General features: G+C 39.6%; 1 protein-coding gene across 1 annotated transcript in view; it reads left to right on the top strand.

Annotated features, from left to right (window-relative positions):
* The first annotated feature begins 501 nt into the window (after positions 1–501).
* CSNK1A1 (casein kinase 1 alpha 1) overlaps positions 502–18,776 on the top strand; it is a 64,433-nt gene continuing 46,158 nt past the window's right edge. Inside the window, exons 1-2 of the mRNA XM_042781348.1 lie at positions 502–624; positions 1,273–1,379. Of these exons, the coding sequence (XP_042637282.1) occupies positions 502–624; positions 1,273–1,379 (230 nt within the window). The remainder of the gene's footprint in view (positions 625–1,272; positions 1,380–18,776) is intronic.

Here is an 18,776-nt window from a genome sequence, read left to right as displayed (position 1 = left end):
GGGGCTAGCGCCTGAGAGCCCTTTCCCAGCGTGCTCTGCGCCGTGAAGAAGCGGCTCCCGGAGACTGGGGGCATTTTGTGTTGGCTGGAGCCGGTGGAACAAGATGGCGGCGTCGGCGGAGTGACAGGGGTTCCTCCGGGCGGGAGCCGGCGGCAGTGGCAGCGGTAGCGCCGCCCTAACCTACCGCGCCCCTTTTCCAGCCCGGGACACGTAGCCGCGAAAGCGAAGCAGCAGCAGCCGCCCAGAAGCAAGTGGCCCAGCCTCCTGACCGCAAGAACCCCTTTACAAACTGCGGCCTGGCAAAAAGAAACCTGACTGAGGGGTGGTGATCAGCCTTCTTTAGGCCGGTTCTGTGCCCTGTAACGCTGAGAAAGGGCCTCTGTTTTCCGTTTCTTGCCGTCCTTCTCCGCACCCTCGCTCTGTGGACCAGCCCCAGAGGTCTCCGTCTTGCCCTCCTAGGTGTCGGGGCTTAGCCCCAGCCCTCCATCTTCGTTTCTCAGGATGGCGAGCAGCAGTGGCTCCAAAGCCGAATTCATTGTCGGAGGGAAATATAAACTGGTACGGAAGATCGGGTCTGGTTCCTTCGGGGACATTTATTTGGCGATCAACATCACCAACGGCGAGGTAACTCTGTGGGGTGGGGTTCAAGATAATGCTGCCCCTTTCCTCACCTCCCCACCTAAACTGCTCTGGCCCCCTCCTCCCACCCCCCGCACGCACGCACGCAGTGGGGAACCCAGGGGGAGCCACTTTTCCTAGCACAGGAACCTCCCCCGCTGTTTTTTCCCTAAAAGGGAAAGAACTCGAGGGAACGGTTGAGTGAGCTATTAAGTTTTCTAGTTTTTAAAATGTCCCTTCATCGAACTTTTTTTATAAAATATGAAAATCATCGTTTAAAGTGAGAAAGGCAACATTCTATTTCTGTGATCTATCTACCTATGTATAGGTTTTAGGGGGATTATTGTTCCAATTAGGACAGTGTTCCATCGCCCAGATCCTTCACAACCTTTCCTTACGCTCAGAGGTTGCCTCTTTTTTCTGGATGAATCATTTTCCTGCACTTAAAGAGGACGTACCGATTTCGTCACTATCCCAGAAGAGGCTTTTGAAGCCGATACCTTGTTTTACAATTACAAAGAACTTTCTCTTCGTACCCTTTCACTTCCACCTTGTAGTCGCAAGTTGGAGCTTTACTCATGTCTCACCTCCTTTTCCCAAGTGACATTGAATCCATAGGGATGTTGATGCCATCATCCCCTCTTTCCCCTGCAGGAAGTGGCAGTGAAGCTAGAATCTCAGAAGGCCAGGCATCCCCAGTTGCTGTACGAGAGCAAACTCTATAAGATCCTTCAAGGTGGGGTTGGCATCCCTCACATACGGTAAGAACCCACAAGCAAAGAAGCGATCCACTGAGGGAAGCATGTAATGGGGAAATGGGTAGCAGCAGGTTAATAGAACCAGCTGAATCCCGAGCTTGTTATTGCAGCTACTTGAGTTGCCTACACCGGTGGTTTCCTATGAACCGTCAGTCACCACAATCACTGAGTATTTTAGTTTGCTAACTTAGTTTAGAATTTCAGTTTGTTAACACTCTGTTCCATTTAGCTTCCGTCATTCTTCCCGAGGCTTTCATTCGCAGTAAACTATGCGGGTCATCTTTGATCCCTACGCTGAAGGGTTGGCTGCTGCTTTCTTTGCGTCGGCACCTCTGATGTTACTACGTTTGTCCAGTGAAGTAGATTTGAAGGTGCCGAAGTGACCTGGCTCAGCCAGTTCGGGTTGCTATTGGAGCTGACTTGGGAAATGGCTGCTCTTTTGTTGTGTTTTTGTTCCAACATGTCTTCCTCCTCCGCTTAGAAAATGGCGGAACGACGTGACTCAACCCCATTTTCCTGCCCTTTCCTATTCTTTGGTTCACAAGTCATGCTTTTTTAATTTCCCTTTAGCTGTCCTGAGTGTATTAAACCTTAGAAAAGCCAAAAGTAAAGCTGCAGGAGGCCTTGGGGTTTGAGGAAGTACAAGGCATAATGACAGCCTGTTTGTAGTCTCTGCAGCAGATGCGACGCAAAATTGTCAAATTACACGGTGTAAAAATCTTTTCCTGTTTCTCATAAGGGCGTTAATTACTCTTTCCTTTCATCAGTGGTAACTTTTGTTACATTCTGGTCTTAGAACTAAATTTTTATGGGCTATGGCAAAGGCAGTTTGAGGAACACCAGCTATGTTGAAAATTAATCAAAACTGTTGTATTAAAAGAAGGGATAATCACTTAACTCTAGTTTGATAAGTAATTTTAACCTGTTGAGTTACTTTGTCGGTAAAACTTCGCATTAGGGAAATTATGGTCTTTTGGGATATGAGATATTGGTGAAGGCAATTACAAGTAGTAATCAGAATAAAAGATGACCAGATTTTTTTAAAAAATGTGTTTTCTTAAGTGGTGAACTTTATTATCAAGGATATTAGTATTATTAGAGTAGTTTGACTGTAAAGACTTGTCTAGAATAGAGACTAAAACAGTTTAAAACCCAGCCATTTTCCAACAATTATTCAGATAACATTAGCAAAAAGAGATAATTGCGGATTAAATGGAATGGTATTTATTTGTAGTTTCTTTCTCTATTCCATTTTTTATTCTCAAGTCTTGAATTTCTTGAATTAAGGTATAGATTTGCATCCATTCATTCTATGTGGAAACAACTGAAGTTGTTTAAAATTTTTTTTTTTTTTAATTTCCAGTGCTGTTGAAGCTACCACTCTAGGTTTCTATAGCAGTACTATTTATTTATTTGATAACCTTTCAGAAGTACCGGAGGGCTGGAGAGCAACCAGTTCAGAACAGAAGAGTGGAGGAGGAAAATAAGCGACTCCTGGGGGTGGGGGTTGGGAGAAAGCCTGATAGTATAAGGGTTAGAGGCAATTAAAAAAAAAAAAAATTCCAATGATGACATATTTTTAATGGAGAAATTGATAAAAATGTACATTGGTTGTAAGTGATCAAGTAAATTATTTTTGAAGAAAATTCCAGGTATTATGAGGTAAAGATTAATGTGAAATTTGAAAGGTCCAAATTTGAGATTCTGAATGATTCTCATCTCTGAAAAAACCCTGTGCTGTGTGGGAAAATTTCTTATTGTGGCTGAATGGAAATCTTGATTGAAATATCCCCTACATGGGAAATGTGAATGGATTTAACATCAAAAACATTTTGCTTTTGAGGGCTCTGATACAACACGATTAAAAAACAAAAAAGAATAATGTTACATAGGTTTATTTTTTCAGGACAAATGAATACTCTAATTTTTAAGTAATGCATTCGATATGATACCTTATTTCCATTTCCAACAATCATTTGAAGTCCAACAAAGTTAATACAAGACTTTCTTTTTAGATTGGACTTTCATTTCAGTCTATAGGCTTTATAAAAGCATTTTTATAATAACACACTTAGGGGTCTCTTGGCGCTGCAGTTATATATAGTTCCTTTTGAGTATGTGGTGAGTTCACATCAGAATGGGACACTTTGGTTTAGAATAATTTAATATTTTTATCACATTACATCTTCACATTGGGTGGTGGTGGGTTTTTTTCCCCCCAATTTAACCAGATTTGTTGGAATATAATTTATATTAATTACAATTCATCTTCTTAAATTCACTGTATAGTCCTGTAATCACCACCACAGTCAAGATCTAGAATGGTTCCATCACCCCCCAAAATTTCCTCCTCTCCCTTTGCATTCAGTTCATCTCCCCAACCCTGACCCTTGACAACTACTGATTCGTTTTCCATACTATTCTCAGAATTTCATAGAAGTGAAATCATGCAGAATGAGGTCCTTTATTTTCTGACTTCTTTCACTTCACATAATGCTTTTGAGATTCATTCATGTTAGGAGGTTTTTTTTTTTTTAAATTTTATTTTGATTTGGGTGAAGATTTACAGAGTAAATTCACTTTTCATACAGCAGTTCACATAATATACTTTGCCTTATGTCATTGACCAAAATTTACAATGCAACAGCTCCCCTCCCATAGGAGGTTTTATTGATTTCACAAATTAGTTTGAATTTAATATATTTGAAGTCATTTTACAAAAGCATGAAGTGCTTATCTGGCATTTTCAGTGCTTAGTCCAAATTAAGGGCATGGCCCTTTATCTGGTAGCTTTAGTTTAAGAAGAGCAACAGTGTTAGAAACCAACGAAATCAATGGATAATATACTGAATAAGTATATGAATAAATGAAATTAACTTGTGGACAGAATAATAGATGTTTACTATAAGATAGTGAACAGAATTAAAGTAGTTAAAAACTACTAGTTAAAAACTGTAGTTAAAAAAGTAGTTAAAAACTGTGGGCAAGGCTAAAGAGAGATTAAGTTGACTTTCAATATAATGCTTCCTGGGAGAGTAGACGGGATTTTAGGATATGCCTCTAAGGAAGAAAGCTTGGTGAACTGGTTAGGGAGGGCATCGAGTAATAGTGTGTGGCTTCTGGGAGGAGTCTCTGAGGCAGAAATGTAGGAACTGGATGAGGGTGGGGAAAGATTAAGCTTGTTTTAGGAGTTGTAGGGAAGTTGTAAGGGAGATGGGGCAATCTACTCCAGTAGTGATACAACCTCAGAAACCCAAGGAGGGGTCGCTATGAGTTGGGTCCGACTCGAGGGCACATAACAACAAACAACAACAGGGTCAGGTACATAGAAACAAAAAGTAGTTCATTATTAAAGTGAAGAGTAAGAAAACTTTCCTTTAAAATGTAATGAATAAGAAGACTTACATAAATATTCTTTGAGTGGCAACATCATCACATCCCTTCAATTTGTTCCCCAATGTTTCTGCATCACCTGTGTAACATATTTAACTAACAGTGGAGTCCATTCCAACTCATAGCAACCCCATGTGTGTCAAAGTATAACTGCTAGGGTTTTCAGTGGCTGATAATGGGGAAGTAGATCGCCAGACCTTTATTCTGAAGTGCCTTTGGGTGGAATAGAACCTTCAAGCTTTCTGTTAGCAGCCAAGTGAATTAACCGTTAGTATATACTTAAATATTTATTTGGTAAATACTGAATTAAATTAGCTGTTTAGTTCTAGCTAAGCAATCTTTGCATTATCCAGTGTTGTAGAAGTGTTAATATTAATTTTAAAGGTTTAGATTTTGCCACGTTGCTCATCATACAAGGAGCCCTGGTAGTGCAGAAGGTTAAGTGATTGACTGCCAGCTGAAAGGTTGGAGGTTTAAACCTACCTAGCAGCTCCATGGGAGAAGAATCTGATGATCTGCTCTGCTTCTATAAAGATTACAGCCAAGAAAACTACTGGGCAGTTTTGCTTTGTCAGATAAGGTTGCTTCAAGTTGAAATTGGATTGATGGTACCTAACAACAACAACCCTTCACTTCCCTTTATCCTCCTCTCCCTGCAAATTTTTTGTTTATAGGATTTGCTCTAAGATACTTAGGAATATGTTAAAATAGGGACTGAAAATTACCTGGCCTTCATAGTAGACCTGCCTGATCAGGTCTTTGATGTGCAATTTGAGGAACCTATTGCTAAATAGAAACATAGCAGCAAATTTAAAGAGCAAGAATGAGACATTGGCATCTAGTCTGTAGATATTTTGAGAAATTGAAATCATTGGACCCTGTGAATTGACATGAGAGTTCATTGAAAGTTAATGTATTTCTGTTATAGCTCTTTTCTTTGTGCCACTCTGAATTGGATTAATTAATGTGTTCTATAGAGAAGCATTTATTCAGTAGAAAGGGGCACTTAAATAGACAGTGAAGGAGCCCAGGTGAAACAACAGTGGTTAAAGCGTGTGGCTGCTAACTGAAAGGTTGGCAGTTCAAACCTACCAGCTGCTATATATGAAAAAGGTGTGGAGCTCTGCTTCTGTAAGGTTTATAGCTTTGGAAACCTGTGGGACAGTTCTGTGTCCTGTTGGGTTGCTGAGTCAGAGTCAACTCAATGGCATCTGGTTTGTTTTTTGATTAACCAGGAAGGTGTTGGAGGTTTGAACTCTGAGTCTGCTATGTGAGTGATCTGGGCTCAGTCCTTTAATCACTTTGGAACTGTCAATTTCCTCTTCTATAAAATAAAGGATTTTACTAGGTTAGTGATTTTCTAGTTGTACTGGAGGAGGGAAGAAGCGTGCTGAAACAAAGGTTTAGAGTTTACTGCCCTTCTGTGCCATGAGTTGAATCGACTCAACAGCAATGAGTTAAGTTAAAACCCTTTTTCTGTGGGACAAACACTCCTTTCAGTTTACTTTTGTATACTGAGATTTTGGGTGGGATTTTGTTTGAACAAGAGTTCCCTGCTTAATAAAAGTCACTACCCTAGTAGGTCTCAGGAGAGTACTAAAAAGCCTGTCATCAGAGTTTGATGTCTAGGTCTTATTTTAGGGTTGAGGTACTACATAAGACTTATAAATGCTATCTGTATCCAGTAAACCATAGATTAACAATTAAGATGGAAGTAAATGAGCAGAATTGTATAGGGGAATCATGTATAAAGAAGATAGGGTGGGGCATGGGAGAATTGTGGCTGTCTTGTTTTTTTAACCACTTTTTTGTGTGTCTCTTTCTGAATGTCAGGTATTCTAGAAGATATTTATAGAGCACTAGTTAATCTTTGCTCTTGATTGTTAAAAGCAGCTAAAATGTTAATCTTAGCTTTTTGGCACTGAATATGTAGCTTTACAGGAGCTGGTAGCATAGTGTTTAAGGCATTTGACCGCTTACCAGAAGGCTGGCGGTTCAAACCCACCAGCAACTCCTCGGAAGGAAGATTGGGCAATCTCCTTCCCTAGTGATACTGCCTCTGAAACCCAAGGAGGGGTTGCTATGAGTCAGATCTGACTTGACTGCAGTGAGTTTGGTTTTGGTTTGATGTAGCCCGCAAACAAGATTCTCATTGCTGTTACCAGAGAACAAAGATGACACCTGCATTGGGTATGTCCCTTTTTAAGATGCATTAAAGAACATTAGATATAAAGAAATGTGATTTTCTGTCATTGAGTTACTGAATCAATGGTGTACTAAAGGTGCTTTATGTTGCCTTATAATGGATTTCTAGTTAGGGAATTATAGTTATGAAATGGAAGCTCTGGTGGCGTAGTGCCTAAGGCATTCGACTGCTAACCAGAAGGCTGGCAGTTCAAACCCACCAGCCACTCCTTGGAAGGACGATTCGACAACCTACTTCGTAGTGATACCGCCTCGGAAACCCAAGGAGGGGTCACTATGAGTCAGGTCCAACTCCACAGCAGTGAGGTGTTTTTTTTTTTGGAGTTATGGGATGATGTAATAGTACTAGATAGCATATTTGAGCTGGATGAAACCTAAGAGATGTCATACAAATTAGACTGTTGTCTCTCAGGGCTTATTGGAGTCTTCTGACTCCCACTGTTACGAGCCATTATCACCTTTATGTCAAGGTCAGAAACCATGCCTGCTCACATATTAACACCCCACCAACCTCCCCAGCCCCTGCCTTTGGATTGGAGGCTAGATTGCCATATTGTCCCTCCTTCACTTTGTAACATTTGGCCTCAGAGAAAAGGCCAAATGGGAATGGGAAAAGAGAAAACAAGATTCAAAATCAGTTTTATTCATTTAACCTTTTGGAGATTGCACACTCCTTTTCTCCTTTGAAGAAAATACATGTGTGCGCGTACTTATTTTGTTTCTCTCTTAACCATACAAATGAGATAGTTCCAGTTTTCATCCTACCTTCAGCCTCTGGGATCTAATTCTGACAAAACCAGAAAAAACAAACTCACTGCCAGTGAGTTGATTCTGATTCACAGCAACCTCTGTTGGGTTTCCAAGGTGGTAAATCTTTACAGGAATAGATTACCTCATCTCCCTTCCAGAGAGTGGCTGGTGGATTTGAACTGCCAGCATTCTGGTTAGCAGTCACATGCCTTAGGCACTGCGCTACTAGAACTCCTTCTAATCCTGACATAGCCCCTTAAAAAAATCTACTTGCTAGTCATCTCACTTTGCCAAGTTGAGGCACAACTTTCTCATTTGTAATGTAAAAGCAATTTCCAACTGAAAAGTTGTTATATAAGTGTAGGTAACCTATTGTTTGTATTGTTGTCTAACTAGATGTTTATAATTAAAGGGGTTCTTACTCTCTTTTGACTCCATGGATTGTAGATAAGAATTTTTGTTTAAAATTATTAATTTGTATATTAATTTAGAGTAAATAAATACTTGTGAATCACTGTAAAGTACTTGGCTTTTATTAGCTTGATTTTCATAATTTTTAGCGCTAGATCAGTTTGTTTCAAAGTACTTTTAATCTGTGCCTAAAGTATTATTTACTAAGGTTTGCTTAGTAAGGAACTTTAATGCCAGGAGTTCTATAAACAGAAAACTGGAGCATTTGAGGCAAATGTTATAAATTGAATCTTTTAAGCTTGTTTTATTATATTCTTAAAGTCAGTCTTGCCGTTTAACAAAAATTTTTCTGAGGTTATATGAGTATCTTAATAATTGCCATAGTGTAAATAAGTATCTAATTCAAATGATTCTTGTTACTGTTTTTGTTTTAAAAACTGAGGTATAATTTATGTAACATTGGAATGCACGGATACTCATGTACTGTTGCATCAGTTTTGACAAAGTAACGTACTTATGTAATAACCCACATTCCTATTGATAAAGCCTTTTTTTTTATGTATTGCTAATATTTAATATACTGTATTTGACAGTGTAGGGTTTTTTGTTTTTGTTTTTTGAGGTAGTCAGTTGTGCATTATTTCTTCTGGGTTTTCTACTGATTTGTCCATATGCAAGATTATAAATTAGTAATCTGTTTATCACCATAAAGTATACTATAAGAATACTTCTGTGGTAGTTAAGATCTTTATTTTATTCTCCTCCTTTAAAGAACTACAGTACTGCCTTTCCTTTGCGAGTGGCCAGTGGAGTGTGTTGTGACCTTTTTAATGGGGACTTTGGAAGTGCTATAAAAATGTTTAGCTGGAAAGAGAATACATTCTGATCTTCAACACAAAGGGAAGTAGAAAGAACATTATATTGAAAGTCCAAGTTAGGGTTTTGTTAGTGATGCTATCTAGATTTACAGAACCCTTAATGAGGTCTATAATTTGTAATGCCAGCTTTCATTTATAAAATGGATTATGTAAGACCAAATAGGTCTTGAGTTTTTTTTTTAATGCATTGTGTGAATTGAGATGGATTGACCCAGTGGCTACAATGATAGGCTCAGGTATAGCACGGATCATGAGGCTGGCACAGGACCACGCGGTGTTTTGTTCTGTTACACATAAGGTTGGAGACAACTCTGTGGTACCTAACAACAACATGTAAATTGATAGGATTAGTAGGATGAAGGATGCCACTTTGATTCTTTGATGCAGTTACAATTTGTTTTAACTTTCAGGCATGTTGGTATGATTATGCCAAGTCAGTTTTGGTTCATAGTGACCCCATGTGATAGAGTAGAACTGCACTGCCCATAGCATTTTCTTGGCTGTAAGACAAGCTTAATTCTACTCATAAGGAACCTGTACATAGACCAGGAGGCTAGCGTTGGAACAGAACAAAGGGATACTGCATGGTTTAAAATTAGGGGAATGCATCAGAGTTCTATCTATTCACCATACTTAATTCAATATGTATGTTGAACAAATAATGTGAGAAGCTGGACTATGTGAAGAAGAATGTGGTATCAGGATTGGAGGAAGGCTCATTAACAACATGAGATATGCGGATGACACAGCTCTGCTTGCTGAAAATGAGGATGACTTGGAGCACTTACTGATGAAGATTAAAGACTGCAGTCTGCGGTATGGATTACACCTCAAAATAAAACAAAAGTCCTCCCAGTTGGACCAATGAGCAGCATCACGATAGATGGAGAAAAGATTGAAGTTGTCAAAGACTTGGTATTACTTGGTTCTACCGTTAATGCCAGTGGAAGCAGCAGTCAAGACATCAAAAGACGTATTGCATTGAGCAAATCTGTTGTAAAAGACCTCTTCCAAGTGCTGAAGAGGAAAGATGTTTCCTTGAAAACAAAGATGCGACTGACCTAAGCCCTGTGGTATTTTCAGTTGCCTCATATGCATGTGAGAACTGGGCAATGAATAAGGAAGACCGAAGAAGAGTTGATGCTTTTGAATTGTAGTGTGTGTGAAGAATGCTGAAAGTACCATGGACAGCTGGAAAAAAACTTACAAATCTGTCCTGGAAAAAGTGCAGCAGGAATGTTCCTTGGAAACTAGAATGGCCAGACTTTGTCCCAGCTACTTTGGTCATGTTGTCAGAAGGGACCATTCTTTGGAGAAGGATCTTATGCTTGGTAAATTGGAGGGTCAACAAAAGAGGGGAAGGCCCTCCACAAGATAGATTGACATGGTGGCTGCAGCAGTGAGTTCCAGTATAATAAGGATTGTGAAGCTGACACAGGACCAGGCAGTGTTTCATTCTATTACACATAGGGTCGCTATGAGTTGGAGACAACTCGACAGTACATAGCAACAACAACAACAGCAAAGAGAGAAGCACATTGTCGGGTTTTTATCACAAGGAGCCACTGGGTAGGTTTGAACCACCATTAATTGTTGTACCACTTGAGCCCCTCCATTTAGGTAAAATTTATGTGTACTATTGGAATAAGGAAATAGTTGAATTTATTGTGGCTGAGACTTAATTCTTTTTTCCTTCTGCTTGTATGTGCATTGCACATGATTGCATTTAATCATAACAGCAATCCTGTGAATTTGGATATATAGTGACTCATTGGTTGATTTGTCTAAAGTCACACAGCTAATGTGTGATTTGAACTGGTCCTAATTTCCTTTTTCTACTCTACCAGCCCTGGTGGCACAGTGGTTTGAGCCCATCAGCCACTTCTGTAGGAAGGAAGAGATAGCAGTCTATTTCTGCGAAGATTACATAGCCTTGGAAACCTTATGGGGCAGTTCTGTGCTGTCCTGTTAGGGTCACTGTGAGTCGAGATTGACTTGATAACAAAGGGTTTTTGGTTTTGGATCACATGGGGATCTTTAAAAAATGTTGTCACTTGGCTATAGAAATTTTTATTTCATTGGTTTGGGGTGTGACTTGGGCATCAGAATTTTTAAATGTTTCATGTTTTAGGGATTAGTAATCCTGTCCCCCTGCCTTCTTCCGCTAGCTCCACTCTTTTCCTAGAACTACAGCTTGGGTACAGTTGGATTTTTAATTTATGCACCTTCTCCTGTAAATTAGTAGATTAATTCAGGAAATCCTGTATAGTACCAGGAGACATGGTGCTGAAAAGTGCACTGTAATCCCATACAAACAAATGCTTTAATTTTTGAGAAGTATGTAAAAACCATTTTCTTCTTCACCTGTTTGAGATGGTTTTCCGCAAGAAAACATTGTAGAAATCCTTGAGGGCAAGGACTGTGTCTTGCAGATGTGATTCTTTTGTGATCCTTAGCATAGTGTGAGTTATAAAAAAGGCACTAAAGATTTATAAGGAAATTTTGATTTTATTCTGTCAGTGTGCATTTTAGTATTTTAATGGAACCCTGCAGAAAGTTATAGACACTAACACATGATATTTGTAAAATTTTGAAAGTACCTGATCCATGTATACACAGTTCAGTTCCTAATGGGTATCATCACCAATTCTGTGGTACTCAACTATTTCTTAGGTATTCAGCAGAATTCACTAGCTGTCAGCCAGTTTTGAAATGGAAATGTAACCAGTAGTTCATTGAGTTTTGAATGCTGGTATAAAAATACTACTATTCATTAAAAGCTAATGTCCATTTACTTCACTTTAAAGGCTTAGTGTTGTGGATTTTGATCAGTTTAAGTACCTGTTAGCATTTGTAGTTAGTACTGTTGACTTTCTGAAATTTCTTTTCACACTTGTTGCTTCTTACAGCAACTTTAGTGGGAAGGGTTTTTGAAAGAGAAGATTGGTGACAGTGGCTAAAGCGTACATGGTATGAATCATCCATATGTAAGTTTTGTTTGTGCCATCATTGAGTGTATAACGGAGAGGTTTCAAATTTAACCTTCTGAAATTGAGATTGTCCTGTATTTGGTGTTTGCATCTCATCAGGACACTGTTCTAAGTCCTTAGCTACTACTTTTTTCTACCCTGTCAAACTATTCAGTTGTTTTTGTGGCTTTTAAGGAAAAGGGAGTATGAAGTCTGATTTAAAGCTGCTATTTTTGTAGGGAGATTTGTTCTTAATATTTTAAGTTCAAGTTTGCCCATAACTTACGGTAACCATAACTCACGGTGACCCCATGAGTTACCCCATGGACAATAGAACTAAATGTTGCCTGATCTTTTGTCATCCCTAGGATTGGTTCCCAGTTGGACTATTGTGATCCATAAGGTTTTTTGCTGGCTGATTTTCAGAAGTAGATCACCAGGACTTTCTTCTAGTCCAGCTTAGTCTGGAAGTTGTACTGAAATCTGTTCAATGTTATAGCTACATACAGATCTCCACTGACAAATGGGTTGGTAGCATGTTGGAAGATGATGTTTGTTAGTTGTCTTCAAGTCAGTTCTGACTCCTGGCTACCCTTTGTGTGCAGAGTAGAATTCCATAGAGTTTACCAATTCTGACACCAACTGACCTTCCCACAGCATTCCTCTGCTGGGTTTGATAATTTGCTGCAATGACCACATAGAAGTCACAGAAAATATGTAATTGATTATGGGGCTTATTAGGCAAGTACAAGTTACAATACAGGATCAGGAAAGACTTAGGATACAGTTCCTCACTCAGGACAGCGTCTTCTCAGCTGTGCTCCAAGTCAGGGCTCTCCTTGGCCCTTGGCCTCTCAGCACAAAGGTGCTCAGCTGGGAAGCCCAGTAAGCCAGTCTCCTTGTCTTGCTCCTACCCTTTCTCTGCCACTGCTTCTCTGTCTCTGGTGTTAATATCTCTATGTCTCCTGGTCTAGAAGGCCCTTAGCCCAGGGACCTAGGTTCCAAAGGAGTGGTCTGCTGCCAGGTGTTTTTTGATTATAGTGAGGGTCTCCCGTGAACCCCTGTCTCTGAAATGGCTCATTTCAAGCCTAGCAGGATGGCAACACTGACTAATCCCCTCGATAGGGTTCTGTGCACCTTATTTGCATGGTCCCAGTCACATAAGGGGTGTCATGCACCTTGATTGCATTATTAACAGTGATCCAATCCTCTTGGTGGGCCACAAGCACCTCGTTTGCATAGCCCCACCCAGTCATTTGATGGGGAATTGGGATTACAAAACCATGTTGAAAAAGGCCGAATAAAAACAATCCATTGCACTGCACACCTCTGGGTGGCTTTAAACTGCCAACATTTCTCGTAGTATTTAGGTGCTTTACCATAACTGTTTATATGTGTAATTTTTATAAATTTTGTTTAAAGTTATTCATTTTCCACAATTGAAATACTGAAAGTCTTCTAATCAGACTGGAGTTCATACTTTTACATATAAAATATCATTCTTTTTTCATTGCTATGCCTTTCACTGTTAAGATTGGATGTTGTCATAGTCACCTAGTGCTGAGATAATAGAAATACCACAAGTAGATGGCTTTAACAAACAAATTTATTTATTTATTTTTTTACAGTTAAGGAGGCTAGAAGTCCAAATTCAGAGTGTTGGCTCTAGGTAAAGGCTTTCTTTCTGTGGCTCTTGGGGAAGGTCCTTGTCTTTTTTCATTCTGCGGGCCTGGGTTCCTTAGAGATCTCTATATGTGTCTTCCCCTGGGTCTAGGAGATAACCAGCACAAAGACCCTGAGTCTAAAGGACGTGTTCTGCTCCACCTCTTTTTTCTTGATGGTCCCTCTCTCTCTTCCTTCTTTCTCCTTTTATGTTTTGTAAGATACAAGGTGATGTAGGCCACATCTCAGGGAAACTTCCCTTGGTGTAGATCAGGGCTGACCTGGTTAAGGGTGTGGCATCCCACTCTAATTCTCTTACTTGGCTGATAACATCATGGAGGATGATTACATCATTATATTACAGCCAAATTACATCATTACATAACTGCCGATGAGAATTATGGCCCAGCCAAGTTTACCATATTTTGTGGGGGTACAGTTCAATCCATGGTACATGTTTTATTTTGGACTGTTCCTACTTCCTAATATTTCTGTTTCTGAGCCTCTATAATAATAGTATTTTATATCCTTACAAAAGTGAGTCTTGTTGATGTCTACTCTTCAGTGGAAAGCTCTGATAGTGGACTGTCCTGGTGAATTTAATATAGTCATGCGCTGCATGATCTCAGTTCAGGCAACATCTGACTGCATATGTGTCTGTGGTTCTATAAGGTTATAATACAATTCAGAATCACAATTGGAGAATAGAACGTAGCTGATGTAACCAGATATGGCAAATACAACGTGTATCTGGTATCTCTGGTATACAGAGGGATTGCCAGTTGTATAATGGTACAATACATACATAATGTATAATAATATGTTTTGATAGTCATAATAAGCACCTATATTACTGGTTTATATATGTACTGGACTATATTTTCATTTTAATATGAATTTTCCCACTTAAAAGTTTACCATATAGCAGTACATGCCTTGTCTTGTGGGCAGCAGCATCCAGTCTTTTGTTTTGATTGTTGTGGCATTATCTTTCTGGTTAATTTTTTTTCAAAGATATTACCAGGAAATGCATGATGGCTTGTAAGCACAGCAAAACCAGTGCTGGTGAGAACAGCAGCAAGAGGCTAAAGAGAAGTATCAATTTGGAAGTGAAACAAAAGGTTATTAAACAAAACACATGGAAAGTCAGTGAATGCTATAAGGTTTTTTTTCTAGTTAACAAATAAATATGAGTGACTACTATGTGTCAGGCACAATTTAAGATACTGGGCGTATTTTAATGAATAGACAGGTTTTGTGGGGCTTACATTCTTTTTGAGTGTCTGCCATGGGTTTGGCATATAGTTATAAATTACTTACTGCTGAAAACTAGAAGGAAAAATATTCTGTAAATCTCAAACTGTATAAGAATATGGATATTTCCTTAGCATCAAGGAGATTGTATATTGAGTATGAGCCCCAAATAGTACCCTGCACCTCTTACCATATGAGTTTACCTAGATTGCATCAGACCAGTGGGATCCCATTAAGGTGCTTTCTGCTAAGTCATCAATTTGCAAACCTCAGCCATGCATAATAATTAGCTACTGAGCTAATGAAAAATTTATATTTTACTGCCTTACCCCCAGATTTCTGGTTCACCAGTTCTGGAGTAGAGCCCAAGAATCTTTATAATAGAAAAGTGGTTATCCATAGACTATCTCATAGTTATCACATCACCTCTTCTGATGACCAAAACGAAACTCAATGCTGTCGAGTCGAATCTGACTCATAGTGACCCCTCCTTGGGTTTCCAAGGTGTATCTCTACACAAGTAGATTGCCCAGTCTTCCTTCTGAGGAGTGGCTGGTGGGTTTGAACCAGTGACCAAAAATGGCTTACGTAAAGTTACAGAGCAAGAAAATGACAAAGCCAGGACTAGAACTTAGTATTTCTAACTGCTGGTTGAATATTCCTATGTCCTGTCAACTTGCCTTGCTTCCCAGTTTTAAACCCAACTGCTGGTTTCCTGGACCACTTTTTAATTGTCTTGATTGACAAACTTATTTTTATGAGAACTCCATAGTCTGTATTGTAAGCTCAGATCTGCACAGAAGTTATGGATAGCTGTTTGCTTATTTATTGATTTTTTTTTTTCCAGGTATCTTTCCTTTCCAATAGTTGGTGTTGACTCTCTCATTTGCCCCTTTCCTGTGTTATGTAACATTTCTTGCCTAGACCTTGTATCATTTCTTCTGTTTCATTTCAAATAAAGATTTGCTGAGCAAATTAATGTACAGTGTGGGGAAAATGTTCCATCCATCTCAAATTATTTATTTTCCTAGTATTTTTATGCATACACCACTATCTGTACTACGAGTGATCCTTAACATTCGGTCTCTGAATATTGTATTGGGGAATATTTTATAACAAATGTTGTTGATTTCTGTTTCTGACTCAGATGTTTTAATATACATGTCATATTTTCCTTTTTTGAGGAGTGGGGATAACTCACTTTATGCTTTGGGAACATGAAATTTAAAATGGGAAATCAGGAAAGAGACTCAATTTTTATATTTTGAAAATAGAGTGGATATTTGGACATGTTGTGTTTAAGGTTCAGGGTATCCCAAGTTTAGCTGTTCTGCAGTTAGAAAATACAGGCCAGGTATTAGGAAGGAATTCGAATTAGATCTGAACAAAATCAGCATAGAAGTAGTGGTGAAGAATGTAAATTATTTGAGAAGTGAAAACAGAATCGTAGTAGAAACTGAGCTAATCAAGGCAAGAGAAGAGTCTACAATAGTGGGCTTGAAGTTAAAGGAAGTACTTGGCTGCTAACTGAAAGGTTGGCAGTTTGAATCTACCATTGACTCCATGGGAGAAAAGACCTGGTGATCTGTTCCTGTAATAATTTCAGTCTGGGGAACCTTGTGGGACAGTTACAGTGTTCCACAGGGCCACTGTGAGTCAGATTCAATGTGAAGGTACACAGCATGTTCTCCTGGACCTTCTAGATCTCCACATGCTGTCCCCAACCACCACATCTGCTACCAGTGTTATGAAGAGCAGTGCCAGCAAGGACTGAAAAGAATTAGGAGATTGTTAGTGATCTTTGAAATATATTTTGTATGGTGTGATGAGATTAACTGTGTTACTGAGAACTAAGGAAAAAATAAAACAGCATGACAGCAGATATAAAACCAGGTTTCCAACAAGTTAACTAGTAAATAAGGGAGCAAGATAATCTTATACTATATACTAACCTCTGGTAGCATAGTGCCTAAGGCATTTGATAAGGTTAACCAGAAGGCTGGCGGTTCAAACCCACCAGCCACTCCTCGGAAGGAAGGTTGGGCAATCTACTTCCGTAGTGATACTGCCTCGGAAACCCAAGGAGGGGTCGCTATGGGTTGGGGCCGACTCGATGGCACATAACAACAACAACAACCAGAAGGTTGGCAGTTCAAATCCATCAGCCACTCCACAAAAAGAAATGAAGCAATCTACTTCTGTAAAGATTTACTACCTAGCAAACCCAAAATGGGGGTTCCTATGAGTCAGAAGTTGATGGGAGTGGTTTTGGGGTTTTTTGTGGGGAGGAATATACCGACCATATATAATACGCTACTTTGAATTTCTCAGGCATACCCCTAACTCCCACTGACCCATTTATCTGACTGTTCTTTTTCCTTCAGAAGACATCTTTACTTTCTCAGAGGCGTTTTCCCTGTGCCCTCCCTATAAAATCAGATAGAGTGACCATATTATATTCCCTCTCAGCACACTTCTCTCCTTAATTACATGTGGTAATTGTTTGTACACACACACTACATAGTAAACTGTGAGAGCAGAGATGATTCTTTTTTGTATGTGTGTGATTTGGGTGAAAATTTACAAAGCAAATTTCACTTTCTATACAGCAGTTCACATATACTTTGTCTCATGACATAGACCACAATTTACCACAGTGGAACAGAGCTCTACTCCCACTTCCTCCCGATAGTTATCTCTTCCCTGTGTCCATCCCTCCATGCACTCCTGCCCCTTTAGCTGGTTCCCTGTGCATAAATAGCCCTTCTTTTTCCTGTGATTCTTCTCTCCAAGGAGTGTATGTACCTCAGGTAAATGTTCAACTTCTATGTCTGTCTTTTGTTTGGCTAGAAGCCACAGATGTGGGTTCAATTCCAGACCTGAAGAGCAGCTAGGAGCCATAGTCTCAGGGGTTCCACCAGGCTTATCATACCAGCAAACCTGGTCCATTCCCCACCCCCCTTTTTTTTCTCCAAATGATTTTGAATTTTGCTTCACATTGTTCTCCCTCTGTATCCAGGATCTCATACATAGATGCCCCTCTGAGTAGTTGACAGTGGTAGCTGGGAACCATCCAGTTCTTCTGGTCTCATAGTCATATAGGCTGTGGATCACATGGTGTACCAGTCGCCAGGACTAACTGTTTCCGTGAATCTTTGGTTTTCTTTATTCTTCTTTACTCTGGATGAGGAGAGACCCATAGTTGCATAGAGATGGCTGCTTGTAAGCTTTTAAGATCCCAGTTGCTACTCGCCAAAGTAGGAGGTGGAACAGTGGACAAATGAAAGCTCTATGCAAATTGAGCTTGATGTCCCCTCTGCCTATGGTCCCGAGCCCAAAGGTTCAACTACTTGCTCCCTCTGATTTGCTGGCTGTGACCAAGAAGTGCCTACAGCCTTCTCTTGTCAGCTCTATTCTACACCTTGGAATTCAGATCATACAAATACACTTATAAGACGATTGTCTGCCAAACCTATACATGGTCTTGGGTCCATCCCCGCTAGATGAACATACCTACTAGTTTAGCCTGTCCACCCCATCTATCCACCATATAACCATGTTTGCCTTCACTGACAATGCAGTACTGTATGTGCAAAAAGGTTCATCTTTGCTGTCTGTACCTCCCATGTACCTCTCTCTGTCTTCCTCTTCCTCAGTGCCATCATGTTGATCACTCACATTTGGTACATTGCCCTTCTCTTCACGCAACTCAATACTTATCTCTACACAGTGTTCCCTACCCTAGCCTCCCACCCGGGTAACCAACAAAGAAATTTTCTCTCCGTAGATAAACCTTTCCTTAACTTTTACAATAACAGACTAATACATTATTTGTCCTTCTGTGATTGACTTATTTCACTCAGCATAATGTCCTCCAA

Source organism: Orycteropus afer, unplaced genomic scaffold (assembly GCF_000298275.1).
Source record: "Orycteropus afer afer isolate SDZICR_OR568_19922 unplaced genomic scaffold, OryAfe1.0 scaffold00110, whole genome shotgun sequence".
In the NCBI taxonomy this organism is placed as follows: domain Eukaryota; kingdom Metazoa; phylum Chordata; class Mammalia; order Tubulidentata; family Orycteropodidae; genus Orycteropus; species Orycteropus afer.
The sequence above is the reverse complement of the archived record's forward strand: the minus strand, read 5'-3'. Positions and strand labels throughout refer to the sequence as shown.